Genomic DNA, 18,517 nt, shown 5'->3' with positions numbered 1-18,517 from the left:
CTAGTGGATGTCAACACCTTTCCACTAATTGTAAGTATACAAGGTGTGGCAGCTGCCTTGAAAAAGGCAAGTCTAGGTGTAGCCTTAGCTGCCTGGTGTAATTTGTTGCATCTTCTTCCTATCTAGTATTTCAGGAGGAAGATGTGTCCTCCTTCTCCTTCCATATCAATGCCAAACCACTCCCATCATGTTTCTGAACTCCTGTCAATAGGTTGTGTATCTGCTCCACCAGATTCTGCCCTCATGCACAGATCTTTTTGACATGTCCTTCTCTAGGAATTACAAATGTTGAATATTCAGTGAGGCAAGAACAGCTTCCACGTTATACCTTACACTGTGTGTAGCTGGTAGGAGTTCCTAAGTCAATGAGTAGTCTTCTACTTGTCTCCCATGCCTTCATTTGTGATCATGCTCATTCTAGTGTATTAACCATTCAAGGTAGGAATATTTCTGAAAATTAGTAGATAGGAGATGCCAGAAGCTGTGCCCTTGTTGCAGAGTAGCCCTATCAGAAATAGCAGGGACTGGTAACATCCAGCGCAGTCTGTGTCCACTGCAAGAGTGAACCAAGGAAACCTTGTCTTTGCCCATCAGCACAATCATGACTGATCATAGGACGTGATGACACTTGTTCCAAGTACCATTTTCTTCTCTGTTTAGAGTCTGATTCTTCCTCCCTTTCAGAACCAGGCACACCTCAAACAACATGTATTTCAACTGAGCACGTAACTCCTAGTAGCCAATATGAAGGCTTATATCCCTTCTGGTTTTAAATTACTGTAATTACAAGTCTACCTGTTCCTGTAACATGTATGAAGGCCTAATGACTTTTTCTTGGTATTGACAAATTCCTGACCTCAATGATACTCTGTACCAATTAGCTGTCACATTAGTCAGATATTGCTGAAGTACAGCTATGCCCATAAGCTTTTATATCAGATGCCCTTGCCTATGTACCCTATTTCCCAGCTCTCCTAAGTATCACTGCTGTTCCTTAAGCCATTCTGACCACGGCCCTTATGTGCTACAGATTTTGATGCATGAGTTTTGCAGCAAACGCTCCTTACTTCATTTTGATAAGTCATCACGGCCCCACAGTTGTAGGGGCAGCGATGCGGGGTGAACGCACTACCCCCCGTAGCACGCTGCCTCCCTCCCTGAACGCCAGCGGGGACCAGAGGCCCCGGGCCGCCCTGTGGGGTGCCGTACCTGTCCGCTCTACCTCACGGCCTGCGTCGAGGCCGCGACAGCCGGGAGATTCCAGAAGCTGGGAGAAGTTGGGGTCCAGCTCCTTTATAGAGGTTTCCGCGGGGCTGCTGAGGGAAGCAGGCACTCCCACGCCATACCCCGCCCGACCTCAGCTGCTCGGATTCTCCGCAATCGGCTGGCGACGCCTGCGGGGCGGGGCCGGCTGCCGGCGGGGCGGACCGGACCGGGCCGTTTTCTGTCCGGGCCGGGCGGTGGGGCCGTACTCCGGCATCTCCGACGGGGTGCGGTGTGCGGCTGCTGGCCCCGGGGTTATGTGCTAGGGTGATGGTCCTGCCGGCTGGCGCCAGGCTTCTCCCGCGCTCGGGAGGGAACCCGTTCCTCAGCCTCCTCCTCTTGCTGCTGCTGCTGCTCTGCCCCGGCGGTGGGTGCCTGCCTCGCCGCCGGCCCGCGGGGCCGCCCGTGGTGCTGGGTAAGAGCCGGGGGGCGGCGGTGCAACTGGCGCCGCGGAACCGGGTCGGACCCGCCGTGCCCGCTGTCGCGCCGTGGGTGGGGAGGCAGCAGGAGGCCCGGGCGCCTGCAGAGCGTGGCGGGCACTGCCGTGGCGTGCGCTGCCCGTCCGGCTGTAGCCGCAGCTGCCCGGAGTGCTTCGCTGAGCGAGCCCGCGTAGGGCGCACTAGCGCCGCTGCGCGTACCGCGGGGCGCCTCCAGTGGGCGCGGAGCGTCTTCTCCGTGACTGTCCTGGTCCTGCCGCAACGGCGAGAAACGCGGGCCCGGGCCGGGGGCAAATGCACTTCAAATGTTGGGTTTTCTTACATTGTCAGCGAGTACGGGGAGATTAAGGCTCGCGTAAACACTTGTTTAGCTCATTAAGTACAAGCAGACCCTCGACTCTCAAGTTTTTACTGTATACGACCCTGCCGTCAAGGGGGTTGGAACGAGATGTGGGAAGAGCAGCAAGTGCGTGTTCTAGCAGCGAAGCCACAAGCGTTTATAAACATCACAGGCCTATTTCATTGCGCAGCATGCAAAATGGATATGTATTACTAGCCTGTGGTTTCACCTGTTAAGACGAAGTAACTTGTCATGAATATGTAGGCATATATTTCTGTAGTGGTTACTGTGTACTGTTCATTACATGCTGTTTGTATTAATTGATAAGAAAAATTGTAAATAAATTTGAAATATTTTAGTAACATCTTCCTAAATTGTGAATCTTAAGGGTTCCAATAATATTAAGTGTATTTGGTGACATTAATGTCAGCAGTCAGTCCTGTGGGCATATTCCCTATGTTTTTATGCAGTTAACTTTGTTGATAAAGGGGGAAGAAAAGTAGGAACATGGGGAAAACAGTGGGAAAAGGTTAATCAGTGGCATGTTCTTCAGTTTATATGTAATAATTTGGGCTCTGTTATTGGCTTTTACTGTTACAAACTTGTGACCTGAAAGTGTAAATGCTAAATGGGAACTTCTGTAAGATGCTGTACCTTGGGACCACCATGAGCAAACTCACTATCCTCAGCAGACAGCTGAACTGGGAGGATGTAGAGGTGGAGATAGAACTGCAGAAGGCTGTTCTGACAGGCTGGAGTTGAAGTGCGCACAGAAGTTCTGTGCGTTCTGCCTGTGGTGGTTAGAAGCGATCTTTCATCCCATCTTCCCACTCTAGTGCTGGGGCTTAGCAGTAAGCTTTGGTGCTTATTCCAGTGCAAGCTACTTGATGACAAGGTGATAGCGTTTTATAGCTGCTGAGCTGCAGTTGAACTCTAGTGATGAAGGATTCAAAGAAGATTTAAAAGCAATAGGGATGAAGGGATACTGATTATAGAAGTGTAGAGTTACTACTCCTGGATTTACTGCAAGTATGTATGATCTCTGAAGATGCTTTTAGAAACCAAGGCTGACCTACATTTAGGTTTCCTAAGAGATTTCTCGTAAACACGGCCTGCCTGAGCACATGCTCATCAGCGAGAGCTTTAAAACACAGACTTCCCTGCCATTACAATGAATCTTCTTTGAATGCTACAGAACTTGCATCTCTTCCCATTCTAGTCAGTGTCTGTGTTTTAAAACTTGAAGTTTCCTGCTGCCCCACCATGAGCTTGCCAGAAAATGAGTATTGAATGCGTCTGAACATATACAGACTACCCCCCAAAAATAGCTGTTTGAAAAAGTAGGTGCCCTTAGGGAGTGATTTGCTGTAACTTCCCATTGTAAAATACCATTGTTTTTTGATGTATAGAAACGTCTGTTGTCTTAAAATCACCTGCACTAAGAGCTTAGCTTTAGTTAGACATGACATGGGCAGTGAAGGTTGAGCAAATAAAGGAGAGGAAGCAGTGACTGTTGGCCACTTGCTGGTTCTGTATGAAAAGTTCTCATCTTGATTCTAGTTAACTTTTCGTGACCTTTTCTTCACCCTTCTTGTGTATGTGACACATTAAGATAAGCTTTTTAGGAATGAGTGTGATGAGGATGGTAGAAGGGTTTAGGAGACTCATTTAGGGAGGCATTGTAAGTGCTGGTTTAACACACGTGTTCGGGAGAGAGGAGAAAAACAGAGCTCACTGAAATGCTCCCAAATACAAGAGGGTGTTGAGAGGGGGGTGCAAGACTGCAGTATACAGGCCTCTCTACAGCCGTAAGGTAGGTTTGAAGCCCCTATAAAAGAGGGATACAGTTGATTTTCCTGATTTAGCAGGCTGGCATCTATACCCTTAATTCCTCATATGTGTTCAGTTTTCAGATATGCCTTTTATCTTGTGGCAAATGTGGTCTTGTGTTCTACGCATTCACTCTTGGTCTGTTCCAAAGTTAAAGCTCTTAAGTAGAGTTAATAAGTTTGGTCTTACTGTGTACCTGGCAGGTTGGGCATCTGATCTTAAGGAATAAAGAAAGAAGGAATGCTGTTTAAAGGAATGTTGCCAACATAATGATCACTTCGTAAATGTTTTTGATCAGTGGTGGTCACAAGACCCAGGGTAACTTCCTTCAAATTATTTTTGTTTTAATGACCCCACTGGCAGTTGCAACCTGTGCTTACCCAAGTAACGGCAGAGGAAGTAGAGCAGTAGTTTGCAAATATGGGGAGTTTCTTATAGAAGGGTGACTGTGTTCTGTTCCCCAGGTACTACTGAATATACTGATTTTAGGAATATCAAATCTGAAAACAGGTGAGCTGCAATGGTTGGCTGTAGTTGTGGTGGCAGCAGATCTGGGGCTTGGAGAGCCCCTTAACTGGTTTGGTGAGATGGCTAAGTCAATCATTAGTGCTCCCCCAGCTTGCCCTGTGACTTCTTATTGAACACTTTGTGGAGTCTTGTTCTTGCTAAAGTATGAAAAAATCAACCTGAGGAAGAAGTAGGTAATTTTGAGGTTGACCTACCTTAACAAAGGAGCTCGCATAAGGAATGTGGAGAAAAGCACTGGTCCATTTGGATTAGACTGTATTCTAAGATGGTGTGTGCACCATCATATGGTGCCTTAGTAGCAGGAGCTACTATTCCCAAAGATTGTGTCTGTATGTACCAAGGAAGCAAGACCAGGGACCAAACCAATGTGGGTAGTAACTGACCGCAAAATACTGCACTGCAATTCCTCAGTTCTCCCTGAGCTTTAAATGAGAAAGCATCAAAGGTTATTCATGTAATTGTGGTACTAAAGAAGAAAAAACATGAGGTATAAGTCAAAACCTTACTTCCAGAGTCCTGCCTGAAGGCCTAATGTCAAAGATGTAATGCTCATTAAAATGTAAGGTGATTGTCCTGGAGTTCCTCTCTCAAGAGTTTTTTGGGAAAAAGGAGCTACTTAAGGCATAAAAAAGAAACCCAAAAACCCAAACCCAAAACTTCCTGTTTAGCCAGAACAGTATACTCATATAGGAAAATCTCCTTTAAGAATCTCAATAACCTACTTAATACCTCTGCTCTACTGAGACTACCTATTAAAAATAGAGCTCTATATATTCGGTACAAGTGCTTCTGGATATCTGCATGTTTACACAAATCATAATATTTTTTGCTCTTCTCTTACAACTGATTGAATATTCAACACTCCTGTCCTCTAATTCACACATAATTTATTTTGTGCCTGATCTTCCTCCTTCATTTTCTCATATAGTCCATCAGTAATCACTATGTACTATCTCATGTCTTATCAATTTTTGGGAGCTGATAACCTGTCTTTATAAGATCAGCAGTGGATTCACTGAACTCTTAACCTTTTAGAGCTGACTCAATGCATTTACTATATCAATGTTCTGATATCTTTTGCAAACAGTTTGTTAGGTACTTAGCTAAAGTTTTCTAGAAAGACACCTAAGTGAAGTTTGTTAATAATTGATTTCCATGCAAAAGAGGTTTGTCTGTGAATTCCTGCTGACTGCCAGTTGAGGTGTGTTTGTATGGTCAGCTGGGTAGATGTCAAGAGTGATTTAAATGTTTATGCCTCATGTGATCTGAGGTATCTGGAAGTATCATGTGAGGTGTTGTTTGCTTTCTTGTTCCTAATTTTAAACACAAGCCTTTTCCATGGCAGTCTGTTACTGAGTCTGTGAGCTACTTTGAGACATTCTCCTTAGAGAACTGTGGTCAGAGTTTAAAATTAATTTTCCAGAAAACTTGGTTCATTCTGCAGGAAGGCTAATTTATAGAACCGAAAAGATGTCGGATCTGAGGAAACTATACCAGTGAAAAAGTTAGGGTCGTTGATATATAGCCAAAGGCATTCGCATTTAAAATAAAAGTGGTAAAAAAGCAATTGATGGCCTTTTTCCCCACAGAGATTATAGTTTCTCATCTCTCTGTATAGGGAGTATTTTTTTAATAGTTTTTTTTTCCAAATGAAATTTTAAGATTTCCCTATTCAGGGCTGTTGTTGACTGTTCTTTTCTATTTATTTCCTGGCTGTTATTAAGGCCAGTCATTTTCCAGGGTGCAATTTGCTTCTTGTCTTCTGCTTAGAACTGTGCATCGGTCATTAAGGCTTGAGGATAGTGGTAAGCAGGAGTATCAATGTATCCTAAAGCTAGGTATTGTAGTTCTCAGAAAAGTCTGTAACCTCTTTGAAATAAGCTCTCAAATGAAACTTGTAAATGTGCTTTCCATAAAGTTTAATCAAACAAAAACACATTCCAGGAGATCTAGCTTTGTCAAGGTAGTTCAGAAAAAAACCTCTGCAAAGGGTGCTATAATATTTGAAGTGAATTGGGCTCACCAGTTTATTAGAATGAGTTCTTCTGAGATGACTGCCTTTGTGAAAAAAAGAGAATATGCTAGAACTAAGAGATCATCAAATCTGGTGGAAGCACTTTTTTCTGCTGAGTATGAAATCTCATTTTATGTCCAGATGTTCCAGTTCAGAAGTCAATTCATGTATTGCACAACTGTGTATTGGGGAAGTAAGGGTACTGCTTGAGGTCTTGTCTTGGACATCCAGTTTTAACTAGTGCTGTTGTATTTTGCAGAGCTTCACTTACCCGTTTATTTTGTGCATTTATGGGGTCAGTCTGGAGGCTTTAGGAAGTAAGAACTTTCTCTAATGTTTCCAGCAAAAAGGTTTAGAAACTACAGATATTGGTAGGTGAGAGGATGAGGACAAAAACTGCTTACAGATTACTTTGCCCACAGATGCTTTCTGTGTATGGCCTGCAAGCAAAGGGAAATGTGTTTTTATTACTGCTTTCAAATTCATCACAGAAAATTCAGAAAGGTATGTCCTTACCCTACAGAATTAATCTTCAGTATGATCTTTTTTTAACCTGCCACTTACCAAAAAGCCACAAAGTAGTTCTCCAGCCAAAATGTAAATCATTAACACTGTTAAATTGTGTGGAATGGGAACTGAAACGTGCATGTTTCTTTCCATAATCTAAAAAGTCAAGATTTGCATTTTGTTCCCTGTAGCTTCATCCTGAGCCCTTTTCAGCTTGCAGAACATACTTTTGGAAAGAAGTTGTGAGTTACAGTGATTAGCAGTTTCACTGCTAGTATGGAAATATAAACCTAAAAAAAAAAGTCCCTTTTTGTTAGACTTGCTTTATGCTTTATAAACAAAGGCATCACACGTGTACATGAGACTTCATATTTTAACTCCAGTATTGTGTCTTGGCACAGGTACAACTTACCCCGTATCTTTGGTTTAGATTTACATAAAATTACCACTTTTCAATTTGTTCCTGATCAGCCCTTGAGTAAAAATTAGTATGTAATGTTTCTCATCTTCTACTCTGAATTGGGGCAGAAGCCTTTATCCTCCAGAAGCTTGAGAATAAGACATCTTAACTAAATTAAACTTGCAGTTAACTAAGATCACTCCATTAAGTTCAAGTAAGACTTTGTATAGCTTTCTGTTTTCCTTACTCTTCTCAATAAATACATCTTGATGATAATCTTCTTCAGTTGTGAAGTCTTTCTACTCTAAGTAGGAGTGCTTACTAGAGTGCTGTTTGGAAACCTCAGCAAGTTCTTAAAACATCTGGTACTCTGGATGTTTGTGTAAGTCTTTCAAAAGATGTCTTTGCTGGAAGAACTTTATTTTTTCCCAAGGAAATGAGATTGCAGAAACAGAATGTCACTCTCCTACTTTGTTTTGCATTGAAACGAAAGACAAAATTAACCTGTTCTGGCCTTGGCAGGTTTGCTGTTGAAACTGGCTAGTCATGAATGATTGATATAAATAGAATTACATTCTGTACCTTTTCTCATTAAAAGCACTGATACAGCTCAGGCATGAGACTGTGAAGCAAGCTGTTGGCATATAGTTCAATAAGTAATAACTAAACATCATTTTGTGAGGTACAAGACTGAACTGCAGTAAACTCTTTCTAGGGTATGATGCAATACTGTAGTCTCTCTTACTATGCTTTCCAATGTATCAAGAGTCCTTGAAGTATGACCTAAAATAAACTGTGGTCAGCTACTGGGTCTTTTAACGTTTCACTTGAGACTGCAGATACAAAAGCACTACAAACCTAATGAGGAAGAAGGGGTAGTTAATAAGGGAATCCTGAGGTATATCTTTTGTGGTGGGGCATAACCTTCAGTGGTAAGTTGCAAGAGTGTGGTTGTCCAGGTCTATATTCTGAAGTCCTGTCCTTTTTCAGGTCTGCAGTATTTCTCTGAAAGTATCTCTGGCTTTCCAGTTAAATTAAGAGTTCCACTAAAAATTATCTCTTTCTTTAAACCATTACTGAGAATCAATGTTCTATAGCACTTCAGCTCTTTTGATTAAATAATTTACTGAAGTAGGGGGGAAAAAAGCAACTCTGTGGGTAGGCCTGCATTAAAAAACTTCAAAATGAAGCATTGACAAGTGAATAGGATGAAGTGATGCACACCCCAAAAAGGTAGGGGGTTGTGGAGCTGAAGGGAGTGGGGGGGAACCCTTAAGAAGTACCTCACTCCTGATTTTTTTTTTTTTTTGTTCTACTACTTCAGTAACTGAAAAGGTTCTCTGTATCTTTGCCCTCTTGGTTCTTGAGGGGAAAAAATTATTAACCATAAGAGAACGTAGGATATTTCTCTGCAAACTTGCTGCTGAAATAAGAGCATTTTTAAAGCTTAGCTCTAATATAGAAATGATATTCCTATCTTAGTCTATTTTTTTAAATAAGTAAAGGAAAATAAAACTTTATCAAAGGAATACTGGCATTTAGTGCATCGTTCAAGCAGCACACTTCAGAGAAGGTGTGGATAACAAGATCCTTCTCTCCAAGTATTACTAACGTAAAGTATTAAAAAAAAAAATAAGTGAAGACTGAAACTAGTCTTGTATCCAAACCTGAATGGAAAAGATACGTATTTGGGCTAAATGGTAGCAAAATAAATCTTGTGTAGCACACACACGGTTGAAGCTGAAGAAGTAAAAATAAAAAACATAAACGGAGCTGATCTTTCTCACTTTTGACTTTTTTTTACCATCAGATTGATAGTTTGTAGGCAGCTGTTTAAAGAGAACAGAAGGAGCTGCATGTGCAGTTGCAAAACTCTGAAGAAAAAAGTCTTTCAGAAAGACTGAGTTTGCACTTTAAAACACAGATAACTTAAACATCTGAAACCACCTGTTTTCGTACCTATGGCCTAATATGACCTGACACTACATGGTCTGCTCTTTGAAGTTACAACTGTTGATCCAGAATTATTCTACATGGTAGTTCTTCAGCTACTGATTTTTGAAAACCTAAGTATTTTCGATTTATGGAAAATGTTCATGCAGCATATTGTTTTTATGTAATATGTTTTTTATTTTTCATCCAGTTATGAAGCTTTATGGTATTTCTGAAGGCAATGTTACCATGAGGGCTACAATATTATGATATATATATTATAATGTAAAATGTTATACACTTAAAAGTTAAAATGTCTCCTTTTTATATCTTTCAGTTCCAGGAGACTTGGGCAATCAGCTGGAAGCAAAGTTAGATAAACCATCCGTAGTGCACTATCTCTGCTCTAAGAAGACAGACAGTTATTTTACACTCTGGCTGAATTTAGAATTGCTTCTTCCTGTCATCATTGACTGCTGGATTGATAACATCAGGTAAGACCAGAAATGTTGCTCTTTGCAGTTATCTGCTTTCCTTAGACTGACATACTTCGTATAGAATGGCTGCCTAAAACTTCCTTTTCTCATTCAAGACCAGTGAAAAAAGTTGTTTGGAATTCTGCTAGGTGGAGTGACAGGATGCATTAGAAGATATGGCTCTGTTGCATCTAAGGTAGCTGTTCACTGATGAAAAGCAGGTTCTCCACGAGTGGTTTCTGCTGCTTTCTCTCCTGCTGGTTAACTGATACTGGTTTGAGCACTTATCGGATGCCTCTACAGGCTTATCTAAAGCAGAAAGGTTTCTGCTGTTTTGATAAGCACTTACATTTTGATGGGGCAAGGGGAAGGAGGTTCATTGAGCAGCTCAGAGGGACAGGCAAGGGGAATGGGAGCTTGCACTTGTGCTGGCAGCATGTCATCAGCAGTCTGGATGGGCAGCTGAGACACAAGTTTCTTTAAGGGCAGTCTGGAAGTCTCTCCAGAATCATTTTGGTTTTAAAAAATTGGCTAACTTAAGGCTTCCAGACTATTTCATCATTCAGTCTGCTTCTCTAAGGCTCCTGTAAAAATCATATAAATACTCTATGAAAACAAGAAAAGCTTAGCTTGTGCAATTTAAAAACATGATATTTTATGTGAATGTACTGAGCTGTTATGTAGCTGTACCTCTGCTTTGAGTCTTGCCATAAGCCTTATAGACTACAGATTTTTCATGTGTGCAGGTTTGAGTATGAGTTCAGATTCTAAGATTCCATCAGGTACCAGCTGTTACGGGTCAAGAAATAGAGTACTCTCATGCGGATGTGGGTGTTCTAGTTAAACAGCAATGAATTATTTTTATCTTGGAGATTTTTTCTGATATCTAATTTTACAGGTATTTTATCTTCTACTGTCATATTTTTCCGTTTCTGAAAAGTTTTCTGCTTTATGTGGCCTGATGCAAAGTGAAATAGTATAGAACTGCATAAAGTAGCTTATATTCTGAAGGTCAGCCACAATTCTGCATACAGAGTTTTGTAGAGAAGTCTTAGATTCTGCATGTAAAGTACTAAACTAATCAAAGTAACTGCTTACATTGTATAACCTCTTATCTAGAGCTGGAGTACTCTTGTCATGTCTACCTGTTTGTGGTTTTTCTTTTTATTTCTTCCTCGTAATAGCTCTTAAAATTCTTGTTACTGCACTCAGAATGTAAGATCCAATGTAGTTGAGAGTTGTCATGTGGTAATACAACATGTTTCATGTGTTTTCTCTCTCGTTTCTTCCCCCCCCCCCCCCCCCCCCCAGGCTGGTATACAATCGAACAAGTAAGATTACAGAGCCACCAGATGGGGTAGATATCAGAGTCCCAGGTTTTGGGCAGACATTTTCTTTGGAGTTCCTTGACCCAAGTAAAAGGAGCGTTGGTATGTACAAGCTGTGTCTGAAGTGCTGTGTCACTTTCAGGAATTTTCTAGTGTGTCTACAAGCTACTGATAAGTGATTTCAAATTACAGTTCTGTTTAGAAGTAGAAAGACTGGTGGGTTTTTTGGTGGTAGGGTAGCATGAGCTTTTAAGAGTCTTCATTGGATTATATCATTTTGTTTGTTATTTGGCCTGATAGATTGAGACAAGAAGATTCCATGTTATTTATTTTTGTGCCAAATTTAAGTTCTCTGTATGAAACTCAAATAGGCACTTTGAAAATAGACAGTTTTGGAAAATGAGATGGGTTGAGTAGAAAATTCTGTGACTGAAGCTTAACAAACAAAACCAAAATACAGCCACTTCATTTAAGCTTGGTTCTGAGTAAGATCCTTTTTGGTCTTAGGAATGAGTTAATAGGCTTGGCAGATCTAGTACCATGCTCTGTAGTTCCCTGTCTTTTGTCAGTGTCAGAATAATTCCATAATTACGTTTGTGCTGCAGAAAGTTTTCGCAGTAATGTGTTTGCAGGGATTATTTTTTTTTTATTTTTATATAATGTTTTATAGAAATTGTCTTTTTGAAATTGCTGAATCTGGTTATCTTTTGTGAGTTGTTAGCTGTGGCTGAAGAGTAATTTAAATCAGTAATGCACTGAGCTGTACATACTTCATGGATTTCTTTTTCTTTAGGAAGCAGTCTCCAAAGGGGTAGTAATGTGCTTACTGATCTTCACTAGATAACGCTCATAACTAGAATAGGCCCATATTTAAAATTGTCTCTGTTCACTTCAGGGATTATATGATAAGTACTCAAGACTAACAAGTGAGGTTCTGCTCAAAACTTAGTTATGACTGTGTTTGACAGGATGTTTTGGCTCTTAAGTTTTTAAACTGTTACTAGATGCATTTAACTGTGGTAATACTTAAACCCTATGCACCAAAGCTTGTAATATGCAACATCTTCCAGTATCTAACATGAGCCGGTCTGCAGATGTTTCTCTTCTTTCCTGTTAAAGCATTGTGTTCGGTCACTTAAGTCTTAGCCCACTACCTGATAGATAGAAAAACATTCTTGCTGTAGTTGCCATAACTTTGCCTCGGGGGTATGCTGTAAGCATTTGCTTCCAAGAATAGATGTTGGCCAATCTTATGAATGTAATATCTACTTTACCTGAAGTTAATCTGCAATCAACAAAAGCTAGGACTCTTAACAGAGTAACTTTCATGATGTATTCTTTACAGTTCAAGGGTAAGACATTTCTGCCAAAGAAAATGTATCCATTTCGTGTATACCACATTTTTTTGCAAAATTTGATAGATCAGCCAACTAGTAAAAAGTTTTAATTATATTGTGTCACTTTCGGGGGATAGTGAGCATAACTCATTTTGTTTGATATACAGCTTTCTAGATTGCCAAAGGCTACCATTTTAATGTTAATACTTTAAAGTCTATATATATGGTATCAGAGATAATGCTTCCAGAACTTTTTTGTGGAATAGTGTCTGACAGCTGCTTCTAATGCTAATCATTTCACTGTTGTGTTTCTGTCTTCTGTCTACAGGCAGTTACTTTTATATGCTGGTCCAGAGTTTAGTAGACTGGGGCTATAAACGTGATGAAGATGTAAGAGGAGCACCTTATGACTGGCGAAAGGCACCAAGTAAATAGCATTGTTACTTGAATACAACTTTGACTCTCCAGTCAGCAAATACTGTTCTGGGTCTCTTCTCCTCTCCCACCTTTACAATTACACTTAATTTTGACTAGTTCTTGTGGCCTGGCTATCCCTGGACTGAGATGCAAGCTCTGTGGTGTAGTTTCTTTTTTGCTTTAAGCAACTAGCCTAACTTGCTACTTAAGACTTGCTTAAAAAAACAAATTAACAGCAAAAAACCCCACACCAGCAAAATGCATCCCCACAAAAACACCCAGCTCTCCCACTGGGATTTCTAAGCTCTGCATTCCACAGACAGTGGAATTTGCACATCTTTTCATTAAAAGCACAATTCTTTAAAAGTTGTTTGGGTTGTTTTTTTGTTTTTTTTTTGTTCTGTTTTTTTTTTTTTTGTAGTTAAGCATTCACACTTTATTATTATACCTGTGTAACCCATATATGTTTATTTTAGATGAGAACAGAGACTATTTTGTGGCTCTTCGTAAGATGATAGAGTTAATGTATGAGCAGTATGGAAGGCCGGTTGTCTTAATTGCCCACAGTATGGGTAACATGTACACCCTCTACTTCCTCAACAATCAGACTCAAGATTGGAAAGACAAGTACATAAAGGATTATGTGTCATTAGGTGCTCCATGGGGAGGAGTGGCTAAAACTCTCCGTGTGCTGGCTTCAGGTAGGTAATTGAGAGTTTGCAATGTATGTTGTTAGTAGTACAAGGTACTAACTAGACTCTTAATCTCTTAAGACTGGAGGATGAAAGTTTAAGATAATACGAAGTTAAAAATAATTTTTTTCATAAATGATGGCAACTTGATGTTGCAATCCCTGTGACCAGATTGTCATTCTCTCATGTTTATGGAAGTGGACTGAATTTTTTTGCATCCCTTAACAGGGAGCTGTGTCCCTTCTTGACTTCTCCTAACCCCTTTTCAGCAGATCACTGTCATCCACTGTTTAGTGTGGTGTCTTCTACTTCTGTCACTTCTGCCTCCAGCCTGATTGCTATCTGTTTAGTATTGCAAAGCTAACAAGGAGTCCAGAGCATTCAGTAGTTTCCTTTGATTAAAGATAACATGGCTGCTTCAGGTTAACATTAAGGAAAACTTGCAGACATGGTGATGAAGTGATCCCTGCTGCACAAATGCGCATCCAAAATTATAACTCTACAGATAAGAGAAGTGAATCTTTGACATCTTGTGTGTAGCATACTGGATAGGCCCAAGTCTAAACGAAATTGAATAAAGAAGCATAATGTATTTCACTAAATAGCTGCAAATAACTGATAGAAAAAGCATTTTACTCCATCATGTGATACTATGATTATTTCACGTGTTTTGGCATATACTACATGATGTTTCTGGCTTGTTTTTTTTTTTAGTTTGTTTTCAACTTGTTAGCTTTGGATATCACTATCTTCTTCAACACTGACTTCAAAACTGGACTTCATCAAAATGCAGAACACACAGGAAGTGCTAGCCATGCATGGACAGATCAAAGAATGCTTTGCTTAGCGAAGGCGTTTGGTTCTAAATAGTAGTGCACAGCTCAGTTAATAATCAGAACCTGAACTGGGTGTTTGTATTGAGTTATACACTGTTAAATCTATTGCAATGTAAAAATTCCCTTTTCCCACAGGCTTCATCTAACAAGTTTGCATGCTACAGAAAAGTCAGGAAGTGAGCAATGCTAATATGACCTTCATAAAATCCCATGATTATGTAAAATTCCACAGCCCAGATTTCTATTGGATTAAACTTTCTTGTATCACATATTTTATCCTTTATAATGTATCTCATCCAAAGTGATTAGTTATACAAATGTATCATGAATAGTCAAATTTCTACCAAAATGAGAATCATAATGAATCATGTAGGAAAGTTGAATGAGCAGAATACAACATCAGAATGTACATTTTTTAGGTTAGTTCTGTCTCAAATATCTGTAGTAAATCACCACCATCAGGCATTAACACTGGGATTACAGGTGTTAGAAACTACATGGAGTTTTAAAACTGGCCTTATCAGGTTCTTCATATGCAGAAGAACTGTTGCTTTAAAGAAAAATACTACATTGCTGCAGGAAAGACAAGGCAAGCTGTGAATGCATTCTTTCTACTCCTGTTCCTATTTATAATATGATTATGGCTAGGAACTTCATGCCAAATCCACAGTTGTGTTATTGAAGTGGTAAACAGTACACAAAGCATTACTTTCTCTAGATCGTATTCGATACTTTCTGCTACTTACTCATGTACTTTGGAAGATCATCATTACAAAGCCAGTGCCAATAAAGTGAGAATGTTGTTGCCACTGTGGTGAGCTGAGACCCGAAGTTTACTGTGGAGGTTGATTTGGTTTTTTGTCAACTTGGGTTGCTAGCAGGGTCTTCCTTAGACCTAATATTTTGTTCGCTATAATGTCAGTGAGTGTTGTGCCTGCTGACTTGAGCACGGTCTTGGCCATACAGTATTTCTGCACTTCAGAGAAAAGTAAAGGATTTGGTAAGCACTTCATGACAGTTCTGTGAAAGAAGGCTGGAACAGTCAGGTTCTGTGGTTGGTTGTTCTACTGGAAATAAATTTTGTGAACATCCCTTTCACTGTGCAATTCAAAACTCAGGCTTTCTTTGCTGAAAACTGCCAAGTCTGATTCAGTAGCTTAGTGGTGAGTGTGGACAGTTCAGTTTTATACCACACAGTAATCTTAAACACGTTACAGGACTTTTGTGATTCTTGCTGTGCTCTTTGGAGCCTTCTTTTTATCTGTTCAGAGTTAATGGTAGTCAATGTTTCCATACAGTCTTCCTCAAGATGTCATTAAAGACTGTGCTTTAGGACTCGTGCTGAAGCAACAGTGCCACCGTATGGAACTGAAAAATCTGCTTCAGGGCTGTTACAGTAATAGCGGTTTTGGTTGCAGTATTTCACTTTTTATGGTGTGGCTGACCTGGATCACTGTGTGTTGAAACCACTGGAACCAATAAAGGCAAATTCAAAGTTCAGCTGACAAAAGAATTGAAGTGTGCTGGCTGTTGTGATTATGGAAAATAGATCGGATGAGATGGTCACTGTGAAAACAAACTCTGATTTTTTTTTTTTACAATAATATGTATTGGTTTCTAGTAAGGACTATGCCATTTATTAAGCAGCTTCTAGTTTTGTGGAGATGCAAGAACAGTAGTTAAAATGTGAAGAAAGGTGCATATAAATTATAACGTAGTCATGTGTTAGAGCAATATCTGTAACATATTGCTAAGAAAACAATGGATTTGATATCTCAAAAAAAATCTTGAAATATTTTGGTCAAACACTAGTTCTGTAATAACAGTAAGTCTAAACTTGGTAAAATGTAACAATAGTGTGGGGTTTTGGGTATCTGATAATTTAAGACCTGTATTGATAATAAGTTCTAGTTCTCTAGATTTGTTCTGAGCAACACAATTATTTCAGCCGTGTTGAAACGCTTACTGCAAGGGAAGATGATGGTACTGGCAATTTTGCATGGTTTCTACCAGAAGCCAACAAGCTCCAACATATCTTTTGCTGTGAAGTACTATGCCTGGAGACTGAATAGGTTACTGAGTGCAGCATTGTTATTTGATAACATAAAGCAGAGACAGTTACACTTGCTTTGCTTTTGTTGCCTTGTATGATGGTGATTTTTTTTTAGGTACCTATCAACAGTCCGCCATTTTCTCTCAGTGGTAGGCATGTTCTGATAGGTTTTATTACAAAGGGAGCACATAAACTGGTAAAACATTATGTCAAATGGTAAATAAACCATATAGTAATTTTTATGGCTATTCTGAATGAAATACTGCTGCTCTGCTTGTTTTGAACATGCAAAACTTTAAATATTTTGTTAAGCCCATAAAGGCTCTTCATGAGTTCTTAAATATGTATGTATAGTAGTATTTACCTGTTCTTTCAGCAAAAACCTCATCTAGGTACTGAAATCACTGTAAAACAGGTTCCCAGAACAGCATGGAATGGTACAAATTGCAAATGGTACAAATAATGCTTAATAAAAGCTGATTTCTTCCTTTACTCAGGTAGAAAATACTTGCTTCTTTCACAAGGAACATGATGGAAAGTCAGCAGATGGAAAGTTCTTGATTTGTCAGTCATTCATCAATTTGTATTTACATTTTAAAGTTATAAGGTAGTTTACAGAAGTTAATTAGCAAGATCAAATAAATGAAGAAAAACTTTTCAAACTGTGACTAAGCAAAAGGAATGATCTTTTTTTCATGTTATCCCTGTGAGTGGTAGTAATTGCTGCCGGTTGCCTACTTTGCATTGTGTATAATGAAATTCCACTTTTTTTTTTTAAGGTGACAACAACAGAATACCTGTTATCAGTTCACTCAAGATCAGAGACCAGCAGAGATCAGCTGTTTCCACTAATTGGATGCTCCCGTACAACTACACATGGCCTCCAGATAAGGTCTTTGTAAGAACACCTACAGCTAATTACACTCTTAGAGATTACCAGAAATTCTACAGGGACATCAATTTTGAAGATGGCTGGCTCATGAGACAAGACACTGAACCCTTGGTCTACCAGATGACACCACCTGGTGTGCGCATACACTGTCTTTATGGTACTGGCGTGGAAACACCCGATTCCTTCCATTATGAAAGTTTTCCAGACAAAGAACCCAAGATCTTTTACAGTGATGGGGATGGTACAGTAAACTTACAGAGTGCCTTGCAATGTCAAAAGTGGGTGAACATGCAAAAACAGAAAGTGGTGGTATTTGAGCTTTCAGGAAATGAGCATATTCAGATGCTATCCAATGATACTACAATCTCCTATGTGAAAAAGCTGCTTTTTGATTTGTGACACCTTGTGTTACTTTCCTCACCTGTGATGCCTTCCCTTAAATATGGGGAAAATGCCTTTTAATCTCTTGGTATTTAGATATTTGAATTATTTATTTTGTGGGGATTTTTTTTAAGGCTGTGTTTGAGAAGTTGTTTGGTGTCCGAAATGATTGTCTCTGATTTGTGCTTATGATGCTTCATGGTATTTTCACATTCTGCAGATTTGGTCAAATAAGCGTTTTGGTGCCTCTGGTGTTTGCGTCCAGTATTATACAACCTTTCACTTGGAGATTGTGCAGCCCGTGCACATACTACGTAGTATCAGATGCCTGAGTTCCTTTGGGTGACTGTGTATTTGCAGGGTTTGGAGTGAGAGGGCTGGGAAAGGCTGCAGGTTCAGATGCCCATAAAACAAGATAATAATACTACCAATTGAGAAGCACAGTAAACTTTTAAAAAGGTCTTCCATATTTTCATTCACAGTTTCCAGTACTTTAGTTTGTAAGTGTGCACATCTACTGGGTAAAATAGGGAAGACCTCTGGCTGGTACTGTATTACCTTTGTCATAATCCAGACTTGCTTTTATTGCAGCTTTTGGGAAGAGAGAGAGATGTGTGAATGACTTCAATTTCTTAAATACTTTTAAATTTTTTTTTTTTCCTTTTTAAGAAGGAGAAATTGTTTGCTCATGAACTTCTAGAGCCTGATTACGTAAAATCTGAAGTCTGAGGAATTCTCACCTTGTGCTTTATTTATCATTGAGGGAAAGAAGCTGAACAGTGGTTGGTGCTTGCAATAGCCTTAGCTGTGTGGAGTAGTAGATAAATTAAAGCTAATTGAATGCTGTCGAACAA

The 18,517-nt window shown here is 39.7% G+C and overlaps 1 protein-coding gene and 1 long non-coding RNA gene across 2 annotated transcripts in view; one reads left to right on the top strand and one right to left on the bottom strand.

The window, feature by feature from the left end:
- LOC133277301 (uncharacterized) overlaps window positions 1-1,587 on the bottom strand; it is an 11,714-nt gene extending 10,127 nt beyond the window's left edge. The window contains exon 1 of the long non-coding RNA XR_009746148.1: window positions 1,473-1,587. This is a non-coding gene — a long non-coding RNA (uncharacterized LOC133277301). The remainder of the gene's footprint in view (window positions 1-1,472) is intronic.
- Window positions 1,326-18,517, top strand: PLA2G15 (phospholipase A2 group XV). The gene is made up of 6 exons (XM_061469007.1): window positions 1,326-1,678; window positions 9,589-9,745; window positions 11,039-11,157; window positions 12,721-12,819; window positions 13,286-13,510; window positions 17,170-18,517. The coding sequence occupies exons 1-6, from the start codon at window positions 1,534-1,536 to the stop codon at window positions 17,679-17,681; spliced, it is 1,257 nt and encodes a 418-aa protein (XP_061324991.1). The 5' UTR covers window positions 1,326-1,533; the 3' UTR covers window positions 17,682-18,517.

This window comes from Pezoporus flaviventris, unplaced genomic scaffold, assembly GCF_033815535.1.
Source record: "Pezoporus flaviventris isolate CSIRO_AGI_PZ_B2104156 unplaced genomic scaffold, CSIRO_AGI_Pfla_v1 ptg000054l, whole genome shotgun sequence".
Classification (NCBI taxonomy): Eukaryota; Metazoa; Chordata; class Aves; order Psittaciformes; family Psittacidae; genus Pezoporus; species Pezoporus flaviventris.
Note: the sequence above shows the minus strand (reverse complement) of the source record. Positions and strands in the feature narration are given on the sequence as shown.

What these genes read in the sequence shown, in the direction of transcription:
- PLA2G15 (XM_061469007.1), top strand. Translation starts at nt 1,534, where the DNA reads ATGGTCCTGCCGGCTGGCGCCAGGCTTCTCCCGCGCTCGGGAGGGAAC. An exon ending in TGCTGGATTGATAACATCAG is followed by an intron (nt 9,746 to 11,038) that starts GTAAGACCAGAA and finishes CCCCCCCCCCAG; the next exon opens with GCTGGTATACAATCGAACAA. An exon ending in TCTCCGTGTGCTGGCTTCAG is followed by an intron (nt 13,511 to 17,169) that starts GTAGGTAATTGA and finishes TTTTTTTTTAAG; the next exon opens with GTGACAACAACAGAATACCT.